This window comes from Labrus bergylta, chromosome 20 (genome assembly GCF_963930695.1).
Source record: "Labrus bergylta chromosome 20, fLabBer1.1, whole genome shotgun sequence".
NCBI lineage: Eukaryota > Metazoa > Chordata > Actinopteri > Labriformes > Labridae > Labrus > Labrus bergylta.
In genome coordinates this window covers 21407601-21435307 of record NC_089214.1, presented here as the reverse complement: position 1 = coordinate 21435307, position 27707 = coordinate 21407601, and the positions used below count along the sequence as shown (strand labels likewise).

The window sequence follows — 27707 nt, the reverse complement described above, 5'->3', positions numbered from 1 at the left end:
AGACTCGGCTAAATGGCTTTCTGTCTCCCCCTTTTATCCAAGAATTTCAGCTTCCAATTAAAATGAAATGGAAAATGCCCCCCTCCTCCACCCCACTGCTCCCATGACACTACAGATGAGCCCCTCACTCGCCACCCACCCCACCTGCTCAAACAAGGCAGCAAACAACTGCTCATCTGTGGAATGGACGCTTCACCTCCTGTAATAACTCACTGCAATGTGTACCAAAGCTTTACCTTCCCCTTAATTATTCATAGTTCAACATCATCCCGTCTTCTTCAACATGTTTAGTCCGTTTAGGGTTTGAGGTCACAGCATGTTAGAAAAATCCTTGAGAAAATGATCGAGACTCGTGTGTACATAGCTGCTCTGCACATGCTCTGTCCCAATGCTTTCATTTTGATCTGCCATTACAAAATTTGGCACTTTTATTTGCAGCCACCTTTCCACTCAATAAGTCAGTGTGGTGTCCACTTGCTTAACTGCAGCAGCGGCTCCAAAAAATAAAAATGCTAATAATAAAAAAGGAAAATGTATTTAATTACAATCCAGATCCAAACCACGGGCGCCCTCATTGAAATTCAAACACCCTCAATTATTTCAACAGGGGTACTGTTGGCTCACTGACCTTCACAGTTTGAAAGATGGATTAAACGTTGTGAGCAGTGGAAAGCGGACTGTCCTCCCACTCAATAAGCCCAGAACGATGATTAATCTGTGAAAAGCACCGCAGAGCTCTTTTTAATGCATGGGTAAAGATTCAGCTGGGACCGTCCGCTCAGTGGGGCTGCACGCTCAAACCCCCAGGATTATCTGTTCAGAAACACCTCCCTTCACCTAAACCAGGTGTCCAAAAAGTCATAATATCTCTTTGAACCGTTATTCACCAGAAGTCCTAAATCTGCTTTAAACAGCCCCTTTGAAGTGCTACTCCGATGCAAGACGCCATGCACGTTCAAACTCTTTGAAGCACTTTGAGTACTTATATATTCAAACAATATTATTCTCAGGGCGTACAATAGAAAGAAGCGCTCGAGACAAAAGCCAGTGACGATAACTCAATTGGCAGTAATTCCTACCCGTTTGAACCTCCGGCTCTCTGCTACAGGAGTGGTCTGCTCGGGTTGCGGCCGTTATTGATGAGGTTTGGAAAAAATCTCGGGCCTCTCCGCGCGCTTTGAGCCTTTGTTATTGACCTGGTGATTGATTTAAGTCCTCATAATTAGCAGGCCTAATTTAATTAAAGTGCAATTTAACGATACAGTGGGCAAAGGCAAAGGGAGCTGTGTCATTGATAGATCAGTCCAGGGCTGATATGAAACAGGCGCTGGCAGATGATGTATTCCACACACGGCAGGTCTCTCACTGGCCGAGGCGGAGACAAAAGAAGAGACAGAGATTGTAGCAGAGAGACAAAGAGGGAAAATGATTAGAGTAAATACAGAGACGGGCCTTTGTTTTCCCAAATGTCAGCCTCAAACGGCACTGTCCATCTCGCACCCCCTCCCCTCCCTCCGTCCTGATGTGGAAAAATGCAGCCTCACATCTCTGATCTAATTTGCTTAACAGCATCAGGAACCTGTCTGTCCCTGTTATTTGCTTGAAGTAAATCCCCGTCAGAGGCTGAACTTTTATGAGCCAAAAGCCTGTCTCTTCAAAACCAAACAAAGAAAGGCAGATTTAAAGACTGGACAACTTTGTTGATTAAAAAGAGGTGTTGGAGGATGGAGGAGGTCCATTAAACCTGGCCAATTGGGATTAAAGAATACCATGCATATCCCCAGAAGCCACATATATGTGTGGCCTGTCTGTAACATACAGCAATCATGAATCTGATGTCCAAGGTAGGGGACTAATGGCTAAGAAAATTCCCCCCCCAAAAAAACATTGCATAATAAAACCACACTGGTGAAAAATCCTTTGATAGTTGCATACTTCCTAAATTGCATGACAGTTATTTGTGTAGACTTTCTTTAAAAGGAAAAAGGAATCAAAAGGATTGTTTGTGAACACATCTTCTTAGAAATCTGGCAGCAGCGTTTTCATTTCAGAACAGGTTCTTGATACAACCAGACTCCCCACTGTCCTAACCCAACACAACAACACATATGTGACTCCCTCTCCTCATTATCAAAAGGAATAACTCATTTAATCTGGAATGTGAGGACCCTCCTTTGGATGAGTCTGGAGCCCTCTGGTGAAAAAGTGTGAAATATGAAAGACAACACATGTCTTCATCAGAGGACAGGCACTGCCTCGGCTTCTCCCCTTGGCACACAAACATAGGACAGCAGTATCACAACCTCTCTCTCTCTCTCTCTCTCTCTCTCTCTCTCTCTCTCTCTCTCTCTCTCTCTCTCTCTCTCTCTCTCTCTCTCTCTCTCTCTCTCTCTTATATAAAGCAAGAGGCGGCAGACACCAGGGTCACACCGCTTTGATTTTCTTCCAGATTTGTACTTTCCAGTCCAACGGGGAGCTCACAGTTTGCCAAAAAATGAAACATTTCACTGAGCCGTTTTTTTTTTTGGGCCGCATCTTCTCTATACATTTAGCTCCCCTTCCAAACACAAACCCACACCGCTGAGCACTGAAATCACCATTAGCTTATATCCGCATGAACATTAAGATCATAACTATATAAAGATGATAAGAAAGTATGCTGAAACTGGTTTTTGCTTCCCTGCTGACACCCATTAAGAGCCAATTAATGGACTTGTGGGTCAAATGAAGGAGGTCATTATGACCCTTTCATCTTCCACTAACCAGTTTAGCTCTCCGCCCAGCCCATTATAACGCTCCCTTATCCCCAACATCAATGTAAATAAGAGGTGCACCATCTCTGTTAGTGGGATATATGGGTTGTTTAAATGGTGTTGGATTCCTATGGGCTGGTGGGGAATGAAGGGTTAAGAATGGTAAAAAAAAAAAAAGGGTGGAGCTGGGTTGTTGGGTGCAACAGTCATGTCCAATCTATTCAGAGGGGCCATTTTGGTGCATAATTCGGCCCCTGGTGGCAGTTTTCTCCGAGGCGATGGATTGGGGGAATAAAGGACCTTCTGTAACGTGAAGAATAATCCATGTGTGGTACATTCTGTCACAGCTATGTCCAGGTCATCCTACACACTGAATACACCGTCCAGCAGCAGCTGGTGAAGGCAGCTGCTCTTCTCCCAGTGATTTTGACTTTTCTCTTTTCACTTGTAGAGATTGGATAATGTCTCAAACATTACGGCCTTAACAGATGACCAGCGGGAACATTGGTGACTTTTTGGTATATTGGTAAATTAGATTAATGCAAGTTATATTTTACAACCCCAATCAGAATTAGAACATATTTAATCTGGGATCTTTTTGACTGATAAGGAAGCCATTTTTAGATTAGACGTTTTCACCAATTACTGAAATGATGGATGATACAGTTGTTTTTAAGATGGAATGAAAGTGGAACTTCTCTGTGTTGTTTCTGATTTGATTTTTCACTGACATGTGCTGCAAACTGTGACATCAGCTGGATAAAGTTTATGAGGACACTGATTCAAAATCATCCCAAGCAACGTCTTCTTTGTGACATAAAAAAAGAAAAGAAATGGCATCGCTTAGCTCCCTCCAAATGTGGAGTTAATTAAAGCTGCCAACTTTCACATCTCTCCCTCTGCTCTGTCAACAACATTGCTCCCCTGTGTCACCAACTTCAGCAACACCAACATCCCAGCATAGAGGGGTTTAGATATGTTCTCATTACTATCAAATATGTAGGTAAAACATATCTTTGGGGAGGAATGGTGCCATACTCTGACTTTGTTAAGATACTCCAAGGAACATTTAAAATGCAACTTGTGTGGATTCCATTTCCAATCTGGGCCCATTTGTTCCCATTTTTATTAATCTAATTTATGTTTATATCCATCCAGCTTAATTCAGAATTCAATGGAAAAACTTCAGACTGACATATCACCCAAAAAGAGAGGCGTGCAACCAATGGCTTGAAAATGTGTTAAAGCTGAGCTTGCAAATCTAAGCAGACAAAGATGTGACATGTGTAACAAATATTGTCCCTGTCGTGCCTTAATATTCCCCACAGACCAAAACAAGCATGCACGACATGTGAAACTATGCTTATTGATTAAAGACAGATACATGCAGACATTTGTGCATTTGACTCAACAGCATGCATGGACCTTAAATAAAGGTGAACAATCTTTTTTATCCAATGTCATAAAGCTTTTTTTAAACTCCTGATTGAAAACAGCAGGGCTCTGGCGCTGGTTACCATAGAGAAGTATTTGTAATTTCATTGCGAGGTCAAAGGGACTTTAATTGGACTATTAGGAGTTATTACAGGCAGCTTGTCTTTGCATGTCAAAGCCATTGTCCAATACAGCGGTACTGTGAAGTCCTGTCTGGTCTTGTCTGTTGTACAGTGTTTAGTCAAATTGCATTACCGGAGGTAATGAGGGCGCAATTATGGTTCTTTAACCTTTTGCTAAGGAGTGGAAAACCCTCTGAGTGTTTTTTTCCCCTTGCTCATTGAAAACAAGATTGTTTTAACATGTTGCCATCGTTTGTTACCTTTGGCTGGTTTAATGTTACCATAAGGGGCGTGTGTCACCTTGCACCATTAATGTTTCATGCTTTTTAGCCCGCCAGATCAGGAGGCGGGGCGGACTTTGTAAATATTTTAACAGCGATTTTGCTAAATGCTCTGCTTAAATTGCTTGTTTCCTTTATTCTCTCATACCAGCTCTGTACATTGTTCAGCTTGGGACATTTCTATATCCTGTTTCTTTGGCCCTCCATTGTTCTGTTGAGCACAGACCGTCCATTGTAAAGGGAACGTGTGACATCGTCTGACAGAGAGGCCTGTTCTTCACATGAAGCCGTCATACAGATGTGGACCTCCACCCCTGAAGGAGGGTGCTGGCCAGAAACACCATTCGCTGTAACCTTTGAGCCTGTCCTTGTTAAGCCCTTGACGTGGGGAAGGGCTCAGGAGGGAGTCCCCTACCCTAACCCCCCTTTTCCCCTAACAGCTACATGTTGTACTTGCCGATGGCTAATGGCATGACACACACACACACACACACACACACACGCACACACACACACACACACACACACACACACACACACACACTCAGGCTTACAATAGGTCTCCTTTAGGACAGTGTTTGATAGAGGATGACAGCTCCTCAACACACACCCTTTGCCCCGACCCTCCAGCAGTGAGGTTCATAATGAGTGTGTGCGTGTGTGTGTTTGTGCAGCATATTCCCTTCTGAGCAGCTGCTACCTTTAGGCACCCCCCCCCCCCACTCCCGTTCTTTCTCCTTGGTCCTTTTACCGTTCTAACATGTCTGTCCATTTGAAGGTGACAAGACTCTGCACTTTGCAACTCTCACTCCCCCTGTCTGTCTCTCCTCTCTCTCTTTCTCTTACTCTATCTTCTCTTTTTTTGTTAATATACGAGTCTCAATAATCTAATGCTGTAGCTGTCCGATGGCCAAGCCTATAACCCTTTTCTTCTTCTTTTCTTTATTGTCAAAGAGGCTGTTGGATTTTTGGCCACAGATCAGGGCATCTACTGTAAAGACAGAGAGAGAGAGAGAGAGCGAGAGAGAGAGAGAGAGAGAGGAGTGAGGGAGGGAGTTACGACTGAGTGCTATGGAGAAAAGAAATAGCCGTGTTGCAGGGGATCAACAGGGTGCTAAAAGCACTCAGGGGAAGAAGAAATGGAGGGTTTTAAGAGAGGGCGAAAGGGGAGATTTAGAATGATGAGGAGACAAAGACACACAAGAAGAGAGTAGAAGGGCAGAGAGAGAGTAGAAGGGCAGAGAGAGACCCTCTTAGAACGACTCAGCATTCAGCTATTGTAGGAATAAGTCCTATATCTTTAAGGACTTCACTGTGTGTCACTCTGAAAGGAACATTATTTCTCATATTTGGTCCGACAAGGCTTTATGTTTTTTGTGTAGTTTTAGTAAATCTTGTCCAGGCTCTGTGACCTTGCTGGTAGAAAAAAAAAACTCTAATTTGATTCTTGAACAGAGTCTTATAAGAACTGCCTCGTGAAATCTGTATGAAAGCTCAATCTTTGTTTTTTTTTAAATTGACAGCCGTAGCCAAGCTGAGCCTGATCTAACCAACAGATCATCAAACTTAGGCAATAGTCAGTCTCAATAATAGAGCTTTCCCACCTGCAGAAAACTCCTGGTATTTTCAGGAGGAGCTGCATTATGTGTGAACGCAAAACAGCTGAATTTTTCACTCAGGCTTCACCTGGAGTTTCTTTTACCAGCCTCCTGCCAGAACACAGCAGGATACTTTCTGGAGAATTCACCTTGAACCAGTAGGATAGTGTGGTGACGTTTATTCCCTGTGATCGGTGCACGACCATAGACTGTAAACATGCGACTGCCACGACCTCTCTGCATGTATTTAAACGGCTATTGTGATTCTGTTGGACTACATAGCATTGGTATTAAGACAGATATTTTCACTATAGTGTCGTGTAGCGGACTCTGTTGCTTCTTCTGCTACTTCCACCTTGTTTTCTTTACCTCAAGTCTTACCTCAGGAGACCCCCCGCCCCCACCCCTCATGTCAGATTGGGATAGTCTCCCTCTGTGAGGAGAATATGTGTACAGCTAGGTCAGGAGAATCTCCAGAGCAGTCCTCCTGAAATGATCTAGATGCTTTCAGGATTGTATATGTGAAAACGGCTTTAGATGAAAGCAGCTGTGAGGTTAACACAGACAGAGTCTCCTAAAAAGTTTGAAACGGCGTGTTGACCAATGAGAATAAACAAGAATAATCCCCAAGTCAAACTCTCTAAAAATACACAGGGCCAAATCCCTGAAGGTAACCGGTGTGTTATTTGTTTCAGCTTTATGGAATCATGACTCAGCACAAAAGTGTCTTCATGTTAAAAACGTTTTTCACAAAACTTAAAACGAATCCTGCTCAAACTGTGCAATCATTCAGCTCCATTAAGTTTGAAGAAGTTTGATTATTCAACACATGTCTTTGGTAGGAAAGTCAGAAGGTGGTTGGGGGGGGGGCACTCTCATCATATGAAGGACAAACTTGTTTGCATCTTTTTCGACAATAGTTTGCTGAGCTAATTTGCTCTTCACATAACCTCTCCTGTTATATTTCTCTCATCCCAGAGTCCTTTCTCTGTCCTCTCGTCACCATGACTCACTCACTCTGAACCTCTCCAAGTAGAAATCTCTTCTTTTCTTTATATCACTGAGTTCCTCTTTCCTTTAGTGTCATTGTCACAGTTCCTTTTGCTTTTCACACCGTTCGCCTGGCACATTCCTGAATAGAAAAACCTGCTCGCTCTGTCGCTGCTCTGATATCTACTTGTGTCATTTTTACAGTAACAGTCTGTCACATTCACACGCTGGATCTGCTCACTCTGTGGTTTTGGCCTGCTGCAGGTAGAAAGAGTCCTCCCAGTTGGTGCAAGTATTCACAGATACTTTGATTTAAAACACCGTAAAAGTTTATTTATTCAGTTGAAGCAGAGAGATGCCGTGAAGAAACGATTTAGCAGCTGCTTCAGCAAACTTAAGGGATGGGAGATTGTTGCTTACAGCTTCTGTTATCCAAATGAATTACATGTCAGATCCTGAGATGATACACTGTGAGTCTACTCACCTCTTTACTCTATCTGTGCTCTAATGAGACAAACATGTTCAGCACTAATGCTGCAATCTAGTTGATCTCATAAGTCAGAAATTCCGAGTTCCCAGCCAGAAGTGTCCAATGTTCTGTGTTGCAGTTTGGGGTGGGACATTATTTTGAGGTGCGTTCCTCACCTAGCCACAGGAGGCCGAGCACATGTTCATCCCAGGAGGATGTTTGAGAGTGGTTCTGTGTCTCTTTCAAAGTCAAGGCTGACCCATAAGTGAACTAAGTATTTTAGTTGTTTCTATATTATAGCCTACTTGCAGCTAAAGGCTAATAGCTACATTGTGTTAATATGTCAATTTGTGATATGTTTTTGATAATAAATGTTTATCTGTACAGATACTTTTATTTTATAAATAAAGAAAGAAATCTTGAGTCCTGAACCGGCAGTGTAAAGTATGAATGTGTAAGAAATGTGTCCCTCCAAGGATCTGCCCGTCAGGAAATGAGGACCACATCCCGAGTCCCAATATGGTGTTTTATTCATCCTTGTTGTTCAATGTTATCTCCCCTCTTGGTTCAATGCCTGCCGGTCTTTATTTATGGATTCTAAAAGGTGGCAAATCATATATGTGTATGAAGAAAAAAATCCTATCAATCCTCTCGGGGGGGGGGGGCTTTCATTAAAAAAAAAAGGTTCTGTGAATGAAAGGCCCCACAAGGCACCAAGACCCTCAGCTGACACGCAATTAAAGGCAGAGGTGGCTGGCTGACTGACTCATTTTTATACGGGGTGTTGGGGGGGGGGTGCAGACAGGCAGGGTGAGACGAGGTCTCTTTAGAGCCCCCCCTCCCTCCCTCCCCAGCTCTAATAAATAAAAAAGGCACCAAGTCTATCTTTACCATGCCGATGTGTTCCCAAAGATATCCTGTCCTCTGAAAGGGGGTTGAATCTATTTCCATACAGAACACAGGGAGGGGGGGTTGAGGGGGGTGGGGGGGGGGGCTCAGGACCTGTTTGGATGTGCTTGACATTTTAGTAAAAGGGAGAGAAAGAGCGAGGTGACGGGTGAGAGAGCAGGGAAATAGGAGCGGCTAACAAAGCGTTTCAGAAGAACCCTCCCGAGGAGACGGCGCGCTGTCTGGGTGCTGACAAGCTCACACACACACACACACACACACACACACACACACACACACACACACACACACACACACACACACACACACACACAGAAAAACACACACAAGGATCAGCAGCCGCTAACAGGACTGAAAGCTAAATCTGAAATTGCCCTCTCCTTTTGATCTTCAGTGTATGCTTTACTTGTTGATGAACATCCCCCAGCTCTTCCTGTAACTAACATCCAGCAGGAGGAGGATGATTAGCTGAAATTGAACCCTGTGTTATTAAATATGTCTTCCGTCTACATGCAGCTTGTCATCACTGCATGTAAGTGCCCGGCTCTATTTGTACCATCCCCATAAAGAGAGCTCTGATAAAGATTTCATCCCCCATTAAGGAGAGCATGAAGCTGCTCCGTCTCCTCACAGAGAGCCTAGTTAAGTCCTCAGACGTCTGGCCGGCCTGTAAAAGCTACCGCCTCCCGGCCTCGCTGCCTAATGGGCCTGAAGGAAGATGAGTACATGGAATGAAGAGAGTAAAAGAAACAAATGACAGTGGGCACGACTTTCCTTTTTACTCAAAAACAGACGGCAGGGCCCGATCCTGGCCATGCCTGATTGATGCAGAAGGAGCATCAATCAGAGCCACTTTGTAACTACATTCAATAAAGTTTTTGTCAGAGGAGAGAGAGATGTTTCTGCTGCATGCATCTCCACCTCACTGAAAGTCTCCTCTGGTTTAAAATCCTTCACGTGTTCCTTCAGGTGATTGGATTAAATGTTAGAGAAATGATGCAGGCAGGAGAGGAGGAGATGTGAGCATGGACAAACTGAGATGATGACAGAGAGAGTGTGAGTTTCTATCGTTTGATTATTATTATTATAACGCCTGGTCCTTTTTCTGTCTTTCTTTGTTTTCAGGAGGAGGAGGAGGAAGAGGAGCGGAGGAGACACGAACGGAGGATTGAACGGATCGAGCCGGTGGGGAGGGCCGATTCCTCGTTGGAACATTCGCCTGTGTTTAGCCTTGAGTGAGTGAGCTCCTCCGCTTCCATGTGTACCATACAGTATGATTTAAACACTCTGCTCGCCCAAATTACACAATCCAACCCTGCGTGCATCTTCCTTTAACATTTAGCTTTTATTTTTGTTCAGACGCTCAAGTGCTGATGAGTTTGTCGCCCTCCTTTCATTTTGTCACTTTCATTTGTATCAGTGTTTTCAATGTTTGTTCACATATAAATCCCAATGAACATGTAGACAAACAAACAGGACCTAGATCTAAGTCTAAGGAGAACTCAAATAAAATCGTCCTGGTCGCTGCATTGAGTCCTGAATAACGTCCATTTCTCCCACTTGACTTTCATCTGTGTTTACTTGCAGTCTCAAAGGATGTAGAAGTTTTCCTCTACTGTCTCTAACCATTGTTCCTGAGTAGGGGGAGTATTACCTACTCGTAATAGAGTTTTTTACCAGCTATCAGCAATATTTTTTAATACCTGTCCCTTGTTCCCCTCAGTGAAATTTAAAGTATCATGAAACTAGTATCGACACCCTCCTTCTTTAACTCCATCATTTTACCAGATTGACCCAAAGCTACTCATCTAAGTCGAACTACAGACCGCTGGAGAGACGCTGATGTTTGATGTGAGGCTGTTCTTTTGGTCGTTTTGTTTCTCATGACTGACTTCGTGTCAAATGAATCAGCTCCTTCTGTTCACTAATCATTGAAGGAATCCTAGCCTGAAAAAGGTCTAGAGACCAACCGTCATGTAACCACATTAAAAACAACAACACACAGAGTACATCCTGGCCACGCCTTCTTCTCTCATCATCCTCACACTGCATCTGCATCCCGGTTAGTCAGCGTCCATTTGTCTTCACGTCTTTATCTAACCTTCTCCTCCTCCATCGCCTCCTTTCCTCACGCGTTTTTCAATTAATTTGTTCTCTTTTAGCAAAACAATCTGATCTTAATCACTTAATTGGAGTCTCTATTTGGGTCCCTAATCGACCCTGAGGTCCACCGGTGTGACTTTGTAATAGATGACTTAACACACAGCACAGAGCTGCAGCGACCCCCCCGGTCCCCCCGGTCCCCCCCGTCCCCGACATCCCGTCAGCGCCTCGTCCTGATCCACTGTGTCCTCTTTTACATTTCAACATTTTCTTCTGTCATTCTTATTATTTGTTATTCATGCATGTCTCTCTCCCCCTCCCTGTCTCTTCCTTCCTCTCGCCCTCTCGGACTCATCCATCACCGCCCCGCAGAGGCATGCTCAAGCCGGTCGAGGTGTCCAATGAAGGAGGGCCCCTGGGGATCCACGTAGTGCCTTACAGTTCGCAGGATGTAAGGTAAAACAAAACCAAAAAACACAATCAATGCAGCTCAGTGTACAACAGCAGACAGTTACTTTCACTGTACAAAATGTCTCCTGCATCCTTCAGTCTGCAGGCCTGTGGACGCTGTTTTCATTTTTTTTTTTTACTCATCATTTCACTCTTTTTTTGCACTTTTCACTTTGTAACTCTGCGTTTCTTTGATATTGGTTTGCTTTAAACATGTTACTGTAGGCTGTCTTTTTTCCCTCACTTTTATTCTTTTTGCCATCTTTTTTTTTTTTTCTCACTGCTGAAACATCACGTCTCAAACCCTGGAAACGCTCACATACAAAATCTTCTCTAAAGCCCCAGTGGGAAGGAAAACATATGAAAGTCGTTTTTTGTGCTCGCCTGCAGTTTTTGTTGTGTTTTTATGCTTTTCTTTTCTTTTAACATTAATCACATTGGCATCTGCTCCACTTGAAGGTGATTCAGACCTTTTTTTTTTAAGCACTGAGGAGTGTTGATGAAAGGGGACAAGAGGAGGAAAAGCATGCCGGTTTATAGTTATTCCAGACAAAATAAAGGACAGAGGAAGTGGCCAGATGTAATCAAACTAAAAGGTTTGTGTATAACACAGATCCCTGCTGCACGCCAAGCCACTGCTGGCACAACACCAAGGTGAATGTGACTACTCAGCGCTGGGAGAGGGAGACAGGGGAGCGAGGTGAGAAGGCAGAGCGGGGGAGATGAAATGGGATGACATTTGAGGCAGGGAGGACGGCTGTCATTGGGGATTGCTGCGTGTCATTTCCATGGGACACTAATCTCATCGCTGTTTATAAGCAAGTGTCAGGAAACTATATTTAGCTGTGACCCTCTGTGATTGACTTCCACAGTTATCCCGAGTCAGAGAAGGAAAATAATGATTCATGATGATTGACATGAGGCAGTTCTGCTCAAATCCAGAAGTTTATTAGAAAGTGTTATCCTTGAGTTTCTGTATCCCTAATCTGGGCCTCACTGTTTGAGGTTAATCCAAAATAGAACAAAAAGTAATTAAATAACAAAGTCGATGACTTTGCCTGCAAAATAAATCGACTAAACGTTTTTGGTTTTAAAACTGTCAAGCCTTAAATTCTAATTTAAAGGAGGTGGAGTCAAACTAGGCCCCTCCTCCTGGGCTCATCTTCCAGAAGTGCACACTCACACACTCACACAAGCAGTAAAGTGTGTTATCTTTACTGCTTGGACCTAAAATGCAAGCTACCGCACGCTAGCACAAGCTAACCCTGACTGTGTGGCACCTTGCCTGTCCAACAGGAAGCAGACCAACTCCTCGTGCTCAGGTGAAAGGTAAACTGAAAAGCATCACATCCAATCAGCTGAATTGTATCTACTCCTAAACTCACCTGCTGTGCTGTCATTGGCTGGAGGAAACACACCAGCTCCCCACCCAGAAATGTCCCGAGTCAACCAGAACAAACCAGAACATGAATATCCAGTCAGAGGACAGGGTCTGGAGGGAATTAATAAAATGTCTTTAAATTAAAAATCAGACCCTGTCACTACTGAAACAAGCTCTTTTATTGGACAGACTCCTGACTGGTGTTGCAGCCTCTACAGCTTGTTTTGCAGCTGCTGGCTGAACAGTCCACCTGAGCAAATCAAAAACCTTTCCTTCTTATGAGTCATTAAGTTTAATGCCCAGGTTTAAAAAAAAAAAAAAAGACTGAATACTCCTTTAATCTCTGTTGTCTTCCCGCTTAATCAGCCTGCATCTTCCAGGATGTAGCAGTAATGCTGCTTGGCCAGAACATTTCTACTCCATCAGCTAAGGTTGGCACTAATAGCTATCAGAGCCTTCAATTAACTCGAGACATGATAAGACTTAGCGTCTGGTCAGTGGGCTGATGCTAATGGCCTGGCCCGGCTCTTTCCTGTTTGCTTTGCCGCTATAGGACAGGAGGCATTAGGCTCAGCGGGCTGTCATTAGTGTCTAGACCAGGGCCATGGGGGTCAGGCAGCCAGCAAAACTAGACAGCAAACAAGGAACTGCAGGCGCTCCAGCCCCGGCTGGCAGCACCCTGCCTCACTGTACTGACGTCAAGTCAGATCCAGGCAGGAGGGGGAGACAGCTGCAGGAGGGAGCACACAGGCTGTGTCACTACAGCAGATACTCTCTCCCCCTCTCTCTCTACAAGCACACACACACACACACACACACACACACACACACACACACACACACTCACACACACACACACACACACACACACACACACACACACACACACACACACATACTTGAAAATGAAAATGGAGTAACACCCGAGCACTTTGTGAAAACTATGAACTCACCTTGAGCTGTGTGTTCCCTCACAGGCTCTCGCTGTCTACTTGTTTCTTCCCCAGCATTTCTAAGAGGTGCAGATCCATTCTGAGTGCCAAGCACACACGCTCGTCCTCTGCATGCATACACACACACGCACACACACACCCTCACACCCTCGCAGATGCATTCTTTGCTTAATGAACTTCTCATTCCATGACCGGTTTCAATTGTAAACAAACTGCGGACATAATTGCCGCTCATAAATGAATCCTGATTGGATTATTATTTGATTAAAGGCGTTAGATGAGAACAGGTGGCCTCGTTGAAATCATCTCTCAGCACCGCTGCCCAGCCACGACGTGGAGCAATGCCAAACAAAACACTTTCAGAGTTTTGATGCAGATTTTTTTGAAGAAAAGTGGAACTTAGTGGGCTGGATGTTTGCTCTAAGTACAGAGTCGTTGTGCTTAAATCTGACAACTTTCATTTGTTTTGTTTTGAAAGAAATTCTTGGAACAAATTTTGTTCTAATATGTTGTGTTTTTTTTTTTAACCAAACTAGTAGTGCCTTAATTAATAAGATGTGTAACAAGGGTAGGTGAAATAAGCTAAAGCTTCAGCCTACACCTTTTCGGTCAAAATGTTTTTGTTTTTTCTTGTGACCGAAATAAATGATTACTACTACTACTACTAAAAATTCACTGACAGCTTGTGAAAACGCCATTTCGATCACATCACACTCTTCTGCTTTCCCCGAGTAACTGATCAGAATCGACAAAAGCAGCCCATCAAAGGGACGGGGAGGGGAACTGAGATGGGGGGCATTGCATTAGAGTCCTCACAATAATAGCGCTTTTACAGATTCAGCATCTTCCTCCAATCTCTAAAAGATGCTGCTTCATCCCCAATCCTCCGTGCTGCTGCTCTGAATGCCGATCAGGGATCAACCAAAACTCCTTTATGTACTGTCTCTCGTCTGCTACCGGATCAGAAGTCATTAAGAGTGCGCCCATGCTATAATCCAGGCATGGAATACTTTGTTTTCAAGCTGCCAACACTCATGGAGATAAAGCACAATCATGTCCACCTCCGCAGCGGCTGCAATTACTCTCTGTTCAACACAGTTAAGCCGACCTGCCGATTGCCGGCTCAGACACCAAGAACGGACGGAAGGGCCTTTTGTGATCTTTCATTTCAGCTTAATGCTGAACTGTTTACCTCCATCGAGGAGCTGAGACGAGTGTGTGGCCTGAGCGTGGACGTCCACATTATACAGACAATTAGGGCAATGTTCTGAAAGTGCTCCTGTTTGGCTGAAATGCTAAAGAGCTCTCTGTAAATCTGCCCTTGACGTCCGCAGTAAACAGGGTCAGGATTTAAATGGGCTGTTGTTTATGTGTCCGCTGAAACGATGGGAAAATAAGTGGAAATGATGAAAAGCACGCAGCTTATGTCCTTGCCACTGACAAGCTGTTGATTGCCGTGTAATTTACTTTTATCTTGTAAATCTTAGCTCGGCTTTTCGATTTAGTTCGGCCTGCGATATATTTCATCATTAGTTTTAATTTCTCAAAAGTAAAAGCCCCCCAAACTTTTTTTTGTCAGTTTATGCAAGGACACTGAACGTTAGCTCTCAGCCAGTCTACCTGCTACCTCAGGCATGCAGCGCCATACAGACGGGAGGAGTTTGTAGTTGTGCTGTGTGAGCGCACATCAGATCTCTTTGCATGCGGTTATCCTCAGGGCCTAACTAAAGCCCCAACGGAGCTCACTGATGTATTTATTTAGAGGAGGGAGCGAGGGGTGGTGGGGGGGATATGAAGGTAAAGGTAGCGTCTTTTTTTTTTTGACGAATGCTGAGATGGCAGTGCCGTAGAACTGCTTGGGTATTTATTACAGCCGCCGGCTCTCGTCTTAAGCCCCGGCATCTGAAAATGCAGCGTTTCCTCTGAAGCCATGAGATGATCTCTTAGCTGTAGGTCTGGATTTTCCTCAGACAACCTGCCCTGTCATTCTCCGAAAAACCTGCAAAACAGGCAGGCGGGTAGACTTGAGAGGAGGACAGAGGGACGGACGGAGGCTTAAAATGTAGTTAGTAATGCTTCTCCTGTCTGCAGGGGAATACAGGTCTGGATCCAAAGTTAGAGTTTGAGAAGTTAACTTTTGGTTGACGGTGCAACTTTCAAACCTGCAAGACTTCAGATTTATTTAAATTTATTTTTGGGGCGAGAGAGAGAGAATGGGAAGGGAGCCGCGGGTCAGATCTGAACCCTGGGCCGCCCGCTTCAAGGACTACAGCCTCTGTACATGCTATACCTTCTTCTAAATCTGGAGGAGAATTTCACAAGTTAAAACTATAGAAGTAAAAAAACACAACAAACATGCTGCAGTTTGAAGCTTGAATGGAATATGATGTTTAAACTTCTTCTACAGGTCATAAAATTAGAAGTCTAGAAATCTACCAGCTTCAACTCCTTCTTGTTTTAAAGCTAATCATCTTAACTCAAACAATCATTTGTCTGCTCTATACCTTTCTCCATTACTTCTCAGCTCTGTCGTTTCCAAATGCAAGGATGCAGGAGACAATACAGCGTGTCGCCTGCTGTTCAGTATATTGATATGTGACTGTGTGTGCTGTAATTGCCGCAGTATGTGTCTGCGTACTGTGCTTTTGTGCTTTATCTGTAACATGGTGTCTGATCATTTCCAGGACTCAGGGCTTGCTAGTGAAGCGTCTGGAGCGCGGGGGCAAAGCTGAGCAGGAGCGACTCTTCCAGGAGAACGACTGTATCGTCAGAATTAATCAGGGAGACATCCGACACCTGCGCTTTGAACAGTAAGCACTGAAGCAGCCCCCCCCCCCCCCAGGCTGAGGGTTATAAACGTCACATTTCTGTACTTTTTATAAACTCTTCATTCCTGCTGCCACTAGCTTAATTATTTCAACCTTTTCCTGTTTTCTGCATTGAATAGCATGATGATGTCATTCTCTTTGTCCAGAGTGCATCCCTGTGTGTCCCCCTCTGTGTTGGACTTTAAGTGCAGAGACAGTAAATAGTGTCACTTTTGATAAGTGGAGCCCGAACTGCAGGGAGGACATGGCCCCCTCACAGCAGCACAATAAAAACAGACACATTACTGTCTTTGTCGGCCTCCCTCTAATAGGTCTCAGCGACCTGCGGTCCTTCAGCAGCGCTTCGCCCTCTGATCCAAAACCACCTACACTTCTTCCCTCACTTCATCCCTATCGATTCATCGCTCCCTCTTCATTTCCTAAAGTGGAATGAAGATATAAACCCCTTCCATTTATCCCAAACCACCCCTCACTCTCACAGCCTGAATGTATGCACTCTCACACATCTGTGCCCAGGCTCAGATACACTCACACATACAGCTAGGTTTACAATGAGCTATACAGTATTATCTACCATTGTGTGTGTGTGTGTGTGTGTGTGTGTGTGTGTGTGTGTGTGTGTGTGTGTGTGTGTGTGTGTGTGTGTGTGTGTGTGTGTGTGTGTGTCAGGCTGAGGAATATTAGATTGCTTCTCCTCTCTGCTGGATCCTAGAGGCAGTGTGCGGTGGTCTGCTTTGCTCTCCCTCTCTGCTGTTCTGCGGGAAGAAGTGGCCCCACTTCCTGTTAAAGAAAGGTCCAACCTACAGTCGGACTGGCTTTAAAAAATGACTGGGCTTAGAGCCACCATGCTGAATGTTTGGCAGGAATCAAGTTAGCAAGTTTTCTGCACTAAGATGTAGAGTCAGATTTTGTACTTTTGCTTTTCTTCGACAGCTCTATTGCTGTCAAAAAGTGATTTTGAAAGTGAAAAACGAGCCTGAGCTTGTTTAAGCAACATTTTCCAAAGATAAGAGAAGCTCGTCGTCAGCATGTAAAATCTCCAGACTATCACGGTTACCTCACCGTGTTATGTTAATATCTTCACCAGGCTGTGAACGAAGCCACCAAGGTTTTTTTTTTCCCCCCCTCTTTGTGCAAAAGATGCTATTGTCATTAGTAAACATCCCGATCCCCTTCCAAGCCCCTTCTACTGTGAAAGAAGCTTACAAACCAAATCCACCAGGGAGTGATGTTTTGCAGCGTTCCGCACTTCCCCTCCCCTGCTAAACACACACTCCTCAGCAGCATCCGAACGCATATGATGTTTGTGATTCTGCATGAAAATTAGGTGAAGGAGCTCAACTTTCCTCCACTGTCTCCCCCCCACCCCACACACACACACACACACACACACACACACACACACACACACACACACACACTTTCATCTTTTTCTTCCCCGCCCTTGATTGTGCTTCATGCAGAGTGACAATTTAAAGTGATAGTTAATCTCTTTGGATTGTTTTGCATGGGTAAATATTTTGAGGCGCTTAATCTAACTGAATGTAATGATGCATTGATGGGCTGATTTATTATTCAATCAGGCCCGCGTGGAGCCTGATTACTGGAGTGATGGCACTGTATATGTGCAGGTGGGAGCATTTGCGTACAATCAAGCACACACACACACACACACACACACACACACATTTAGTAGTTGCCCCTCAGTGTGCACATGTGAATGACTGAAATTACCATAGAGAATAAAGATGGGAGGGACCAAATCACCTGCAGAAGTGGCTTGATAAGACGTGCACACCTCGCCGCTGTGTGACACGGCCTCGAGTCAAGCGGTGTCTGTTGTGGTGTGAGCAGCTCAGCGGCTGTCATGTGGATAGAATCAGTATGGTGTTACTGGCATGGTGATGCGGCTCCGGAAAACAGGAGGTGGGATTGTTGGAATCCAGACATCCTCCACGCCTCGGGCCCCCTTATGCTGCAGCATTGCTTGCTCCTGGCCAGTCCATCTATATGCTAAGTGCCACCAGCAACCAGACTAAACAATTCCTGCATCAGGGAATGATGTCGAGCTCTTGTCTCGGCTTATTTGGCCCCAAAACTCGGCTCGGTGTGTTTGTTTTGTGTGTTTTTTTTGTTTTTTTTTAATAATTCTGTGTGCAAGGAATGAAATGTGTGTCTGCTTACTTTGGAAGCTCATTGCCTGGAAAGTTTCCTTATTGCATGATTCATCAATTCTGCTGATTGTTGAATCAACTCATGTCCATTTATTTCTAAACACACACACACACACACACACACACACACACACACACACACACACACACACACTGACTATTAAACATAGGGAGACTGAGATTATTCTCTTATGTCCCTGAAAATGCACAACATATAATATTTCCTAACTGACCCACACGTCTTATCTCTGTCCTGCCTTGATGCTGGTAATTATAGATAATGTAATTTCTGTCCTTAGCATTACATGCTGAGCAGCCTTGCGATTAGCAATGCTAGCCTCAGCTCTCCCTATCTTCCCTCAACATATAGCAGCACACAGCCTTTCTTATCCCGCTGCATCTGTCGAGCTATGATAGCACACTATTGTCCTCGTGTCTCTTATCATGTTAGAAACTAATTCATTTCCGTCTGCACGACCTCGCCTCTCATTTTATCCGTATCACCTACAGAGCACAGAACATTTTCAAGCAGGCGATGCGCGGCCGGCTCATCCTTTTCCACGTGGTCCCGGCCTCCATGAAGAGGCAGTACGAGCTGCTGGCCCAGAACGAGCTCAGCCCTCCTCAGTCCAACAGAGTCCGCTTCAGCACAGACTCCCAGCAGGTGGGGGACCGGTCCAGTATGGCCGGGTCACGGACGTCCAGATCTGGTGCACAACCAGGCCTAAATCACAAGTAGGGTTTTTGATCATGTTTGTGTTTCTGTTGTGTTACTCTATAGGGAACATGTGATCCATAAACGCTGAGAAGCTGTAACCAATTATTAAGTTATTGACCAAGTCTGTTGTCGTAAACTTTGGTTACCATTAGGTTGTCCTAAATATTTAAAGTTTCGCCTCTGAATCCTGATGAAAACCACCACTTTGTGTTGATGGTCTATTCTTCTTAGAAATAAGAAGTTGAACTGATGCCTTTGTCTTGCTCTTTTAGCCATCAGGGACCTCTAGCAGGAAGCACCCCAGAGCTGAGCCGGCGGTACACCACGTTCCCCCACACCATGGTCACCAGGACCGCGTCCGCCCCCTCCCCCTCCCTGCAGCGCAGGGTGAGCACAAACCCGTCCAACAGCTCCTACCTGAAGAACAAAGGCCGCAGATTCAACATCGAGCTCAAGAAAGGTAAAAATCAACACGACCAAACACATACTGTACGCTTTTTCTTTGAGTGAGGGATAAAAGTTCATTAAAAACTTCAGCAGAAGTCAAGAACAGTCACGCAAAGGGAACTACGTTTGTGGCAGCACAACTTCCAGCCGACTGTCAGTGCTCTTTCACTCTGAAGACAGAAACAATGCTTTCCATTAAAGGTCACATATTATACTAAATACACTTCTCCATGTTTCTCTGACTCTAACATGTGTCTCTAGTCTGTCTACAAACCCCCCAATGATGAGAAAAGTCCATCCTCTCTGTCTTTTACCTGCTCCACTTTTCAGAAAATGTGTGCTCAAACAGGCCGTTTGGAGATTTTCCCTTCATGACATCACAAAAGGCAGTAACCCCTCCCCCAGGTGGGTGACACTCCCACAGCTAGGTGTTTGTTCTGCCCTCTGAGTCTGCCTTCTCACCGTAAACAATAGGACATGGAGGGAGAAAGACTGAGACACCCAAGTCCTTCCAGAGAGTGGGCGTGGTCAGACACAGCTCATTTACATATTTAAAGGTAGAGACACAGAAACAGCCTGTTCTGAGCAGGGCTGAAATAGAGGGGTTTATAGACATGATTTGAGGAGCTCTGAGACGTATTTAAACTGGTTGAAGAGGAGGAGAGTATGTCACCTTTAAAACATCAAAGTGTACCAGTTCTGTTTTGCAGACCTACAGATCCTCTTACCAGACAGATCCAGCAGCATTCTGCTTTAAACTTCTCCTTAAACCACCAACAGTTGCATTGTTTTTATAATTTAGCAGCTCATGTGTCAACCACAAAGTAGTTCATCCTTCAGGGAAGGAGTGAGCAGATGCTAATAACACCTGTCTTTCTCTGTCTTTTTATTCCGGCCTCTGTCAGCCTAGTTTCGCTCTGTCGATCGTCTCTAATCCTCAATGAGACAAAGAGGACAAAAATTATTTATCAGCCTTTAATTGTTCAGGAAATACTCAAAAAACTCGGCAGCCGAATGGTTACTGCCTCATATCCACAAAGTTGGTGGTGCAGGCTTTATGTCCCCACATACCAACAACTTCCTCCTCCTGATTCATATCTGCTTCTTCACCTTCAATCAATCTCAAAGTGGTCAAACTAATCACATTTTAAAAACTTCTCTGAGTGCCTTTGGAGCGTCTTAGCAGAGTTAGACTGCTTCCAGTTGAGGTTTGATTGTTTGCTGACTTGGACAGGCCTTTGATTCTGGGTCTGCTGTATATCCTAGCCAACCACTGTGGCCGGTTTCCTGCCATACTCATTTTCATCACTTTAATATGTTCATATGATTTGATAGTTGGTTGTGAAACAAACCAGTGTGGAGGGTACTTTCCTTTTCTCCCTCTCTCTCTCTCTCTCTCTCTTTTTTTTTTTTTTACTGCATGTCGGGAGCAGATGTTCGGTTGAAAGCTGGCACCGAGGCCGGAGCAGTGAGCTTCAGGGAAATGTGCAGCGAACGAGGGCAGCAGTGCAGGCTAAATGCAACGCGCTCAGGGGAAATGCAGTGACAAGCTGCTTTAATATGTTTGGCGTAGTTCCCCGAAGCTGCCAGCAGACCTACAGAGTTCATATTCAACTTTTGGCAGCAGTGAAATTTGGTTTTTCATAATTCAATAAAAGTTTGACTTTCTTCTGCGCACAAGCCTTTGATTTTAGGCAAGCTCACTGTGGAGATGTTGGTGGAGCCTCAGAGAGAGAACGATGCCAGGAGTTTGGTTTATTTTGAATGGCCACATTACCTCATGGTCTATTTATAACCCAGGAATAATCTGGACTTCTGCTTTTTCATGTTATTTAAACATTATTATTCTGATTAAACAACTTCACTAAAAACATCAATATAGCTTCATTACTATTATTACATTGCTCTTAATGACTCCATGAGGATACTATTAAAACCTCCATGGACTAGTGCAAGAGAATATTTTGTAATGCAGGAGATACCAGTCAGGGGGCGGCTGTGGCTCAGTTGGTAGAGTCGGTCGTCTCTCAACAGGAAGATTGTGGGTTCAATCCCCAGATGCAGCTACATGTCTGATGTGTTTTTGGGCAAGGCACTTAACCCCAAGGTGCTCAGGCTGCTTCAGTGTGTGTGAATGTGTAGGTGTAAATTCACTTTGAGTAGTCAAAAAACTAGAAAATAACTTTAACAAGCTCAAGTCCTTTTAACATTTAGCATCCCTCTGGAGACACTGGTACAGATTTTGTTTGTTTTTACTTGTTTTCTGATGGACTCCTGACTCTGTTGATTATCACACATTCAATGAAATTGTTACTCACATAAAATTGTCCGCTGTTGCAACAGATGAAATCATGTTCAAGTCTGGTCTGTGCAAGAGTAGTTTCAATATATTTAAAATATAGAAAGTCAAGAAGGTGTAGCATTTGGAGGATGCAACATAGCAGCAGTAAACCTGAAACAGTGTTTGAAAGAAAAGAGACACAATTGATGTAAAATGAATTTCTTTAATATTCATTTAGAGGCTTTGATCTTTTTATGGAGGGAGAAAAAGTCAAAATGCATCATGAAGCTAACGTTGTGCATTTTACAGTTACAAGGTTGTCGCTTAATAAACACGACACTGATAGCACAACTCTGTACCGACATCTTTTCCTCTTGTCAGGGGGTACTTAGCTGGAAAAAAAGAAGAGAGGGGCACGGTAATGAAAAAAGCTTTTCGGCAGCTGCTCTAATACAACTCTCCAAAGAGTGATTTTCTTTCCCAAATAACAGAAATTGCATCTTATATTTGTGCTCATTATTTAATGAGCTTATCAGAATAAATAACATCGTACTCCTGAGCTTTAGGCCTCTAAAAGCAGTCCCTTCATTATCCAAATGTTGTTGGTTTGGAAACTTATTCATAAAGTTAACAGAGTCTAGAGAAAATGTCTGTCTGTATCCATGGACACACCATCAGCCTTTATAACTGATAATGTACTTTCAGAAGAGCCTCAGCAGTTTGCTTGTAATTGTTGCGACTGGGCCTGAGTGGCTCTGAGTTTCTGAGTGGCGGGGAGCAGATCTTGCATGGCAAATTAACAAGAGTGCCTTAATCAAATACTGCAGTCGAAAAAAGGACATACGCACCCCATTAAGTCATTGTAATGTGCCTCAGCCTCTCCTCATGTTTGCTGTTTAATTGGCTTATCGGAGCCAGGATTCCAACTAATCCAGGAAGGGATACAATTACTCTTATCCTGGTCTTCTATTACCCCAAAATAAAGACGTCAGTGGTTAATTACTGCAGGCCTATTAGAGATGCATTCTGCTAATTGTCTGATTGAAGTCCGTTAACGACAAGATCTTACAATGGGCAGGAGTTTGATTCTGCTCATTAGGCTGCAGGGGAGAGGAGACGGACGTGGGGTGGGGGGGAGAAAAGAAATGGATGTTGAGGATTTAGAAGGGGCCACCAGAATGCACAGACTCTGAAGCTGTAAGACACACTGACAGTGCCATCAGTCATGTCATGATCAACTGAACTTCACAACAGGGCCCTAAGTCTCGAACTAGACTCTTCTCATCTGCCGCCCCCTGGTGGTGGAATGAACTTCCAAACTCCATTCGATCTTCAGAGTCCCTTTGCACCTTTAAGGAGAAGCTAAAGACCCAGCTCATTCATGAATACCTACCACCTGAAAGATATTGATGATGATGAAGGTGATGATGATGATGATGATGATAATAACCAGTACGATATTTAGGATGGTTTTTATGCTGATTAGAACTCTCAACAACAGATGTCGATTTTTTTCTCTGCCATTGGTCACTTCCTGTCAGCTCCTGTGAGTTGGACTTGTAGCTGTTAGTTTGCACTTCCTGAAGTTGTTTCCTCCTCTCTCTGTCCTTGCATGTGTTGTACTTACTCTCTGATGTCTGTCGCTTTGGATAAAAGTGTCTGCTAAATAAATTCTCAGATTGTAGAATAGTAACTTTGCTAGAAAGGTGGGATTATTCAAACCTGCCTTCTGTTACTGTTCTATCTTCAAAGTTTCATGTTTTTTTTTTTTTTTTTTTTTTTTTTTTAGAAATCGGGCCGAGTAGGGAACTGATTGCGATGCATGTAACCTTCTATTAAAAGTTTGTCTTTCATGAAGACAAACTCTGCTGATTTAACATTCAACATGAGCCACGGCAGCTATTCCTGCCTGCTTAGTTATCATGCTGCATTGATGGAGAGATCATAGCGCATCATTATCCTCAACAGCTCAACTTTTTCACTTTATAAGCAACCTCTTTATCACCTTCCCACAAGTTTGTTTGTGTGCAGAAGCGGCCAGGAGAAAGTTGCCATCCACGCTCTTCTCTCTCTCTCTCTCTCGCTCGCTCTGTCTCTCTCTCTCTTTGTGTTTCTTGTTCATCAACACCATCACTGTCAGCGCTGCGACAGTTCGACAGACTGTTAGAGAGACATACTGGGTAAAAAAGTAGGTCACGATGAACCATCAGAGGTGCTGACAGCTCTGTGAAATGAGCAGCTACTTTTTGACATGAATACTAATCACTGCTGTTGCCATCCCAAAGCCTCCACTGAACCCGGACAACGCGACTTTCTCACTTGGCTGCTTGAAACGCCGGCGGCTAGGTTATGCATGGTGGAATATAATATCTCTCTGAACTCTATTTTAATGACTCATCCATTGGTATTTTGCAGCAGGGCCTATTGAATGTTTAAATATTCTCTAAAAAATAAAAATAATTCATTTGATTTGGCTTGTTCCCCAGCTGACATTTGAAACCACTTCTTGCTTTTATTTGACAAATTCAGTTCTGGTCAGCAGGAAAGGTCAGGCCTCAGCTCCTCTTATTTATTCGTTATTGTGTTTGCCTACTTCCTCCAGACCTTCGATTCATATTCATTTGATGAACCTGAAAGGTCAGACTTAAGATCCAAAGCAAATGGCTTTGCACAGCCGGTATCTGAGAAAAACAGATTCAGCTGCTGAATTTAGTCTCACCACTCTCACTGCACTTTCAAAAGGCAGGAGCTGCGTACCAATAAGGTCTATAAGTACACTAGACTGTTGTGTTTTTACTTCCAAATACATGTCAACAATGCACTTTGCTATAGTGCATCTGACCTGCAAGCACTTTTGGCAGTTTGACCCACAATCCTCGAAAATGACTACAGTCTGGATACATGATACTAAAGATGGCACCTGTCTGGTCAAATAAGGCGCTTGCTTTGCCTGGGGTATAGCCGACAGGTTTGCAGCTTTCACTTGTTTTCTTGATGATGCCTTGTCCTTGTCTTCATAGGTCTACTAATATTTAGCTTTTTCTGTGTTTATCTTCTACCAGATTTTGTAAGATTATTCTCTTTCTTTCTTAAAAGTTCAAAAAATGGCATATAAGTTTCTAGCTCTGGAGTTGTGTTTCTCCCACTGGCACCACCGCCATAGTTTCTGCTCCATCGGCGTAAAAAATGGGATGATGTCACACTTATTAGATTGTTGTTTTTGGCTTGAGGAAAATTTGACTAATGCAAATGATCATTGAATCAAAAATGTACATCACAAGAATCCTTCTTGACTTGTATGCTGTCTATTAATAAGAAGGCTGGCTTTTATGAAAAATGCTTCCTGGGCTTTGGGGGGGGGGGGGTTATACTGAGATACCATGAAAGGCCACTGAGCAAAATGTGTAGCAACAGGACCAACAGGGAATCCACATCGTTATAACACATCAAAAAATGTCAGGCGATGCATGCACAAGAGGGTCCAAGTTCCAAAATGTACTAAAACTATTGATACATCATAAAGAAACATTTACTGATCACATAAATATAACTGCTCCGTACTTTATGCAAACTTCAAGCGATCTTTACATAGCTTGGACCCAGTCATGGTTTGAACACCACCTCCTGACCTGGCCGATGTTTCAAAGAGTCTGAACATGTTTGTTGTTGTTGTTTAAACATCTGGCACATGGTGCATGGAGGATTTAGAAACCAGATGTTTGGTGCTCTACATTTTAAGATGCTATTGGGCTGCATGTTGATGTCTTCTGCGATCCATAGTCATTCACTTCTCTCGGATTATTCTGGTCCATAACCGGTCTTTAATCCGACCACGAGTCGCGAGAGTGGCTCTGCAGTCCACGTGCTCGTATCATAAACACTCAATTTTGGTTTATGGCCCTGGTGCTATATTAAGAGTTAGGGACATTTTTTTTCTTTTTAACTTCCTTAAAGTCTTGAGTGAGACACACCCTGATGGCTCAGGACGGGAGTAAGTATGATTGTATTCACCACAGGAGGTTCAGACGATGGTGGAAAACCATCATTTGATCCCTGCACGGTGGTTTCTCATGATTCAGCTGCACGTAGAGTCATGAAAAGGATCTCTCAGCGATGGTTTCAAGAGTCTGGCTGATTTTTCGACACACATTTTTTTAATTTACATTGAAAGTAAAATGTATATAGAAACCAAACATCCATCCATCATCAATACCGCTTTTCCCGTTTGGGGTCACGGGGGGCTGGAGCCGATCCAGGCTGTCATCGAACGAGAGGCGGAGTTACACCCTGGAGTGGTCCAGTCACACTCACAATCACCTAAGAAGCATGTCTTTAGACTGTGGGAGGAAGCTGGAGTACCCAGTCCAGTAACTCCACACTGAAAGGCTCCTGTCCAACGGGGATTCAAACCAGGAACCTTCTCGCTGTGAGACAAGGGAGGCAGCATTAGCTCAGTCTGTAAGGGGCTTGGGTTGAGAGCCGGAGGGTCACTGGTTCAAGTCCCGTTGCAGAGCAAAATATGGAAGTTGGTCTGGTAGCTGGAGAGGTGCCAGGGTACAGCTGAGGTACTGCCCTTGAGCAAGGCACCAAATCCCCAACAGCTCTGCCATGCTCCCTCTGCAGCAGCCGTACTCTGACATCTCTCCACTAATACATGTCCACAGGTCCTGGTGTCCATGTGAGTGAGAAGCATGTCTCTCAATATCAGAGTGTAAACATGAATTTCCCCCCAGGGATTAATGAAGTATATTAAAAAAAAACAAAAAAAACAGGGCTAACCACTACACCACCTAGCAGCCCAATACACACAATATGTTCTTTAAAATGCAATAAAAGCTAAATTAATCCCACAAAAATGTGTGTATTTTTGTAATTTTTCCTACAAATGAAAGCAAGAAAACAACTGTTACTATATTTACCTGGAGAAACAAATCGACTGTCGTTGACATTTATGAGCTCTTATGGAGGGGCTACAACAATTTACCAAACATACAGTAAACACATGCACATTATTTATGTCACCTTCAGCGCTCTAAAGCTTCAGTAAGGCCATAAATCAGTGAAATCACTGTAATATTTCTGTGGTGGAACAACGTGAGAGCATGTTGGCTGACGATCAATCTCCTCGACTTGCTTTGCTGGTAAACCAAAGGAAGCCTCCCTGAACTGGAGGACTCTGAGGACTGGAGGATAGATGTTTAAATCTTTACAAAGCAGGACATAACATTTATTGTATTGAATGTGTTTATTTCCATCTTTCCAGGTCCAGAAGGTCTTGGGTTCAGCATCACATCCAGAGACGTCCCCATTGGTGGCAGTGCTCCAATCTATGTCAAAAACATCCTTCCCCGAGGCGCCGCCATCCAAGATGGCCGATTAAAAGCTGGAGATCAGCTGCTTGAGGTGAGGCTGCACTTTCTGATAACCTCTGACTATTAAACAGAGTTCAGCCAGTGTGTTCGGGGGGGGGGGGTTATGTTGTCACACAGATTAATTACTCTTTGGATGATCTGGTTTTTGTTTCAAAATTCAATCTCACAGAGCTTTTGTTGAAATGTTTCAAACACTCTGCGTTCCCTTTGGCGACGGCAATTCTGCTCCAGCTTTGAATGGCTGGGGGAAAGTGGTTGGAAGGCACAATATTTTGATTAAACTTCAATCAGAGTGACGTGCAAATCAGCGAGTGCTCACTTTAGGGGGAAATAACCCGTGTTTAAATCCAGCTCCAACTGGCTCCCAGAGTAATCTGCATAAAGGTTATATGGAGGCCACAGAGCTCCCCTCACTGAAGTCAGAGAGCCCTTTGATTTGAGTTT

General features: G+C 43.9%; 1 protein-coding gene across 3 annotated transcripts in view; it reads left to right on the top strand.

Annotated features, from left to right (window-relative positions):
• LOC109981977 (partitioning defective 3 homolog) overlaps window positions 1-27707 on the top strand; it is a 377174-nt gene that overhangs the window by 171403 nt on the left and 178064 nt on the right. For all 3 annotated transcript variants that reach the window (XM_065949089.1, XM_065949090.1, XM_020630999.3), the window contains exons 6-11: window positions 9682-9791; window positions 11032-11115; window positions 16128-16253; window positions 18956-19180; window positions 19436-19623; window positions 27155-27294. In XM_065949089.1, the coding sequence (XP_065805161.1) occupies window positions 9682-9791; window positions 11032-11115; window positions 16128-16253; window positions 18956-19180; window positions 19436-19623; window positions 27155-27294 (873 nt within the window). The remainder of the gene's footprint in view (window positions 1-9681; window positions 9792-11031; window positions 11116-16127; window positions 16254-18955; window positions 19181-19435; window positions 19624-27154; window positions 27295-27707) is intronic.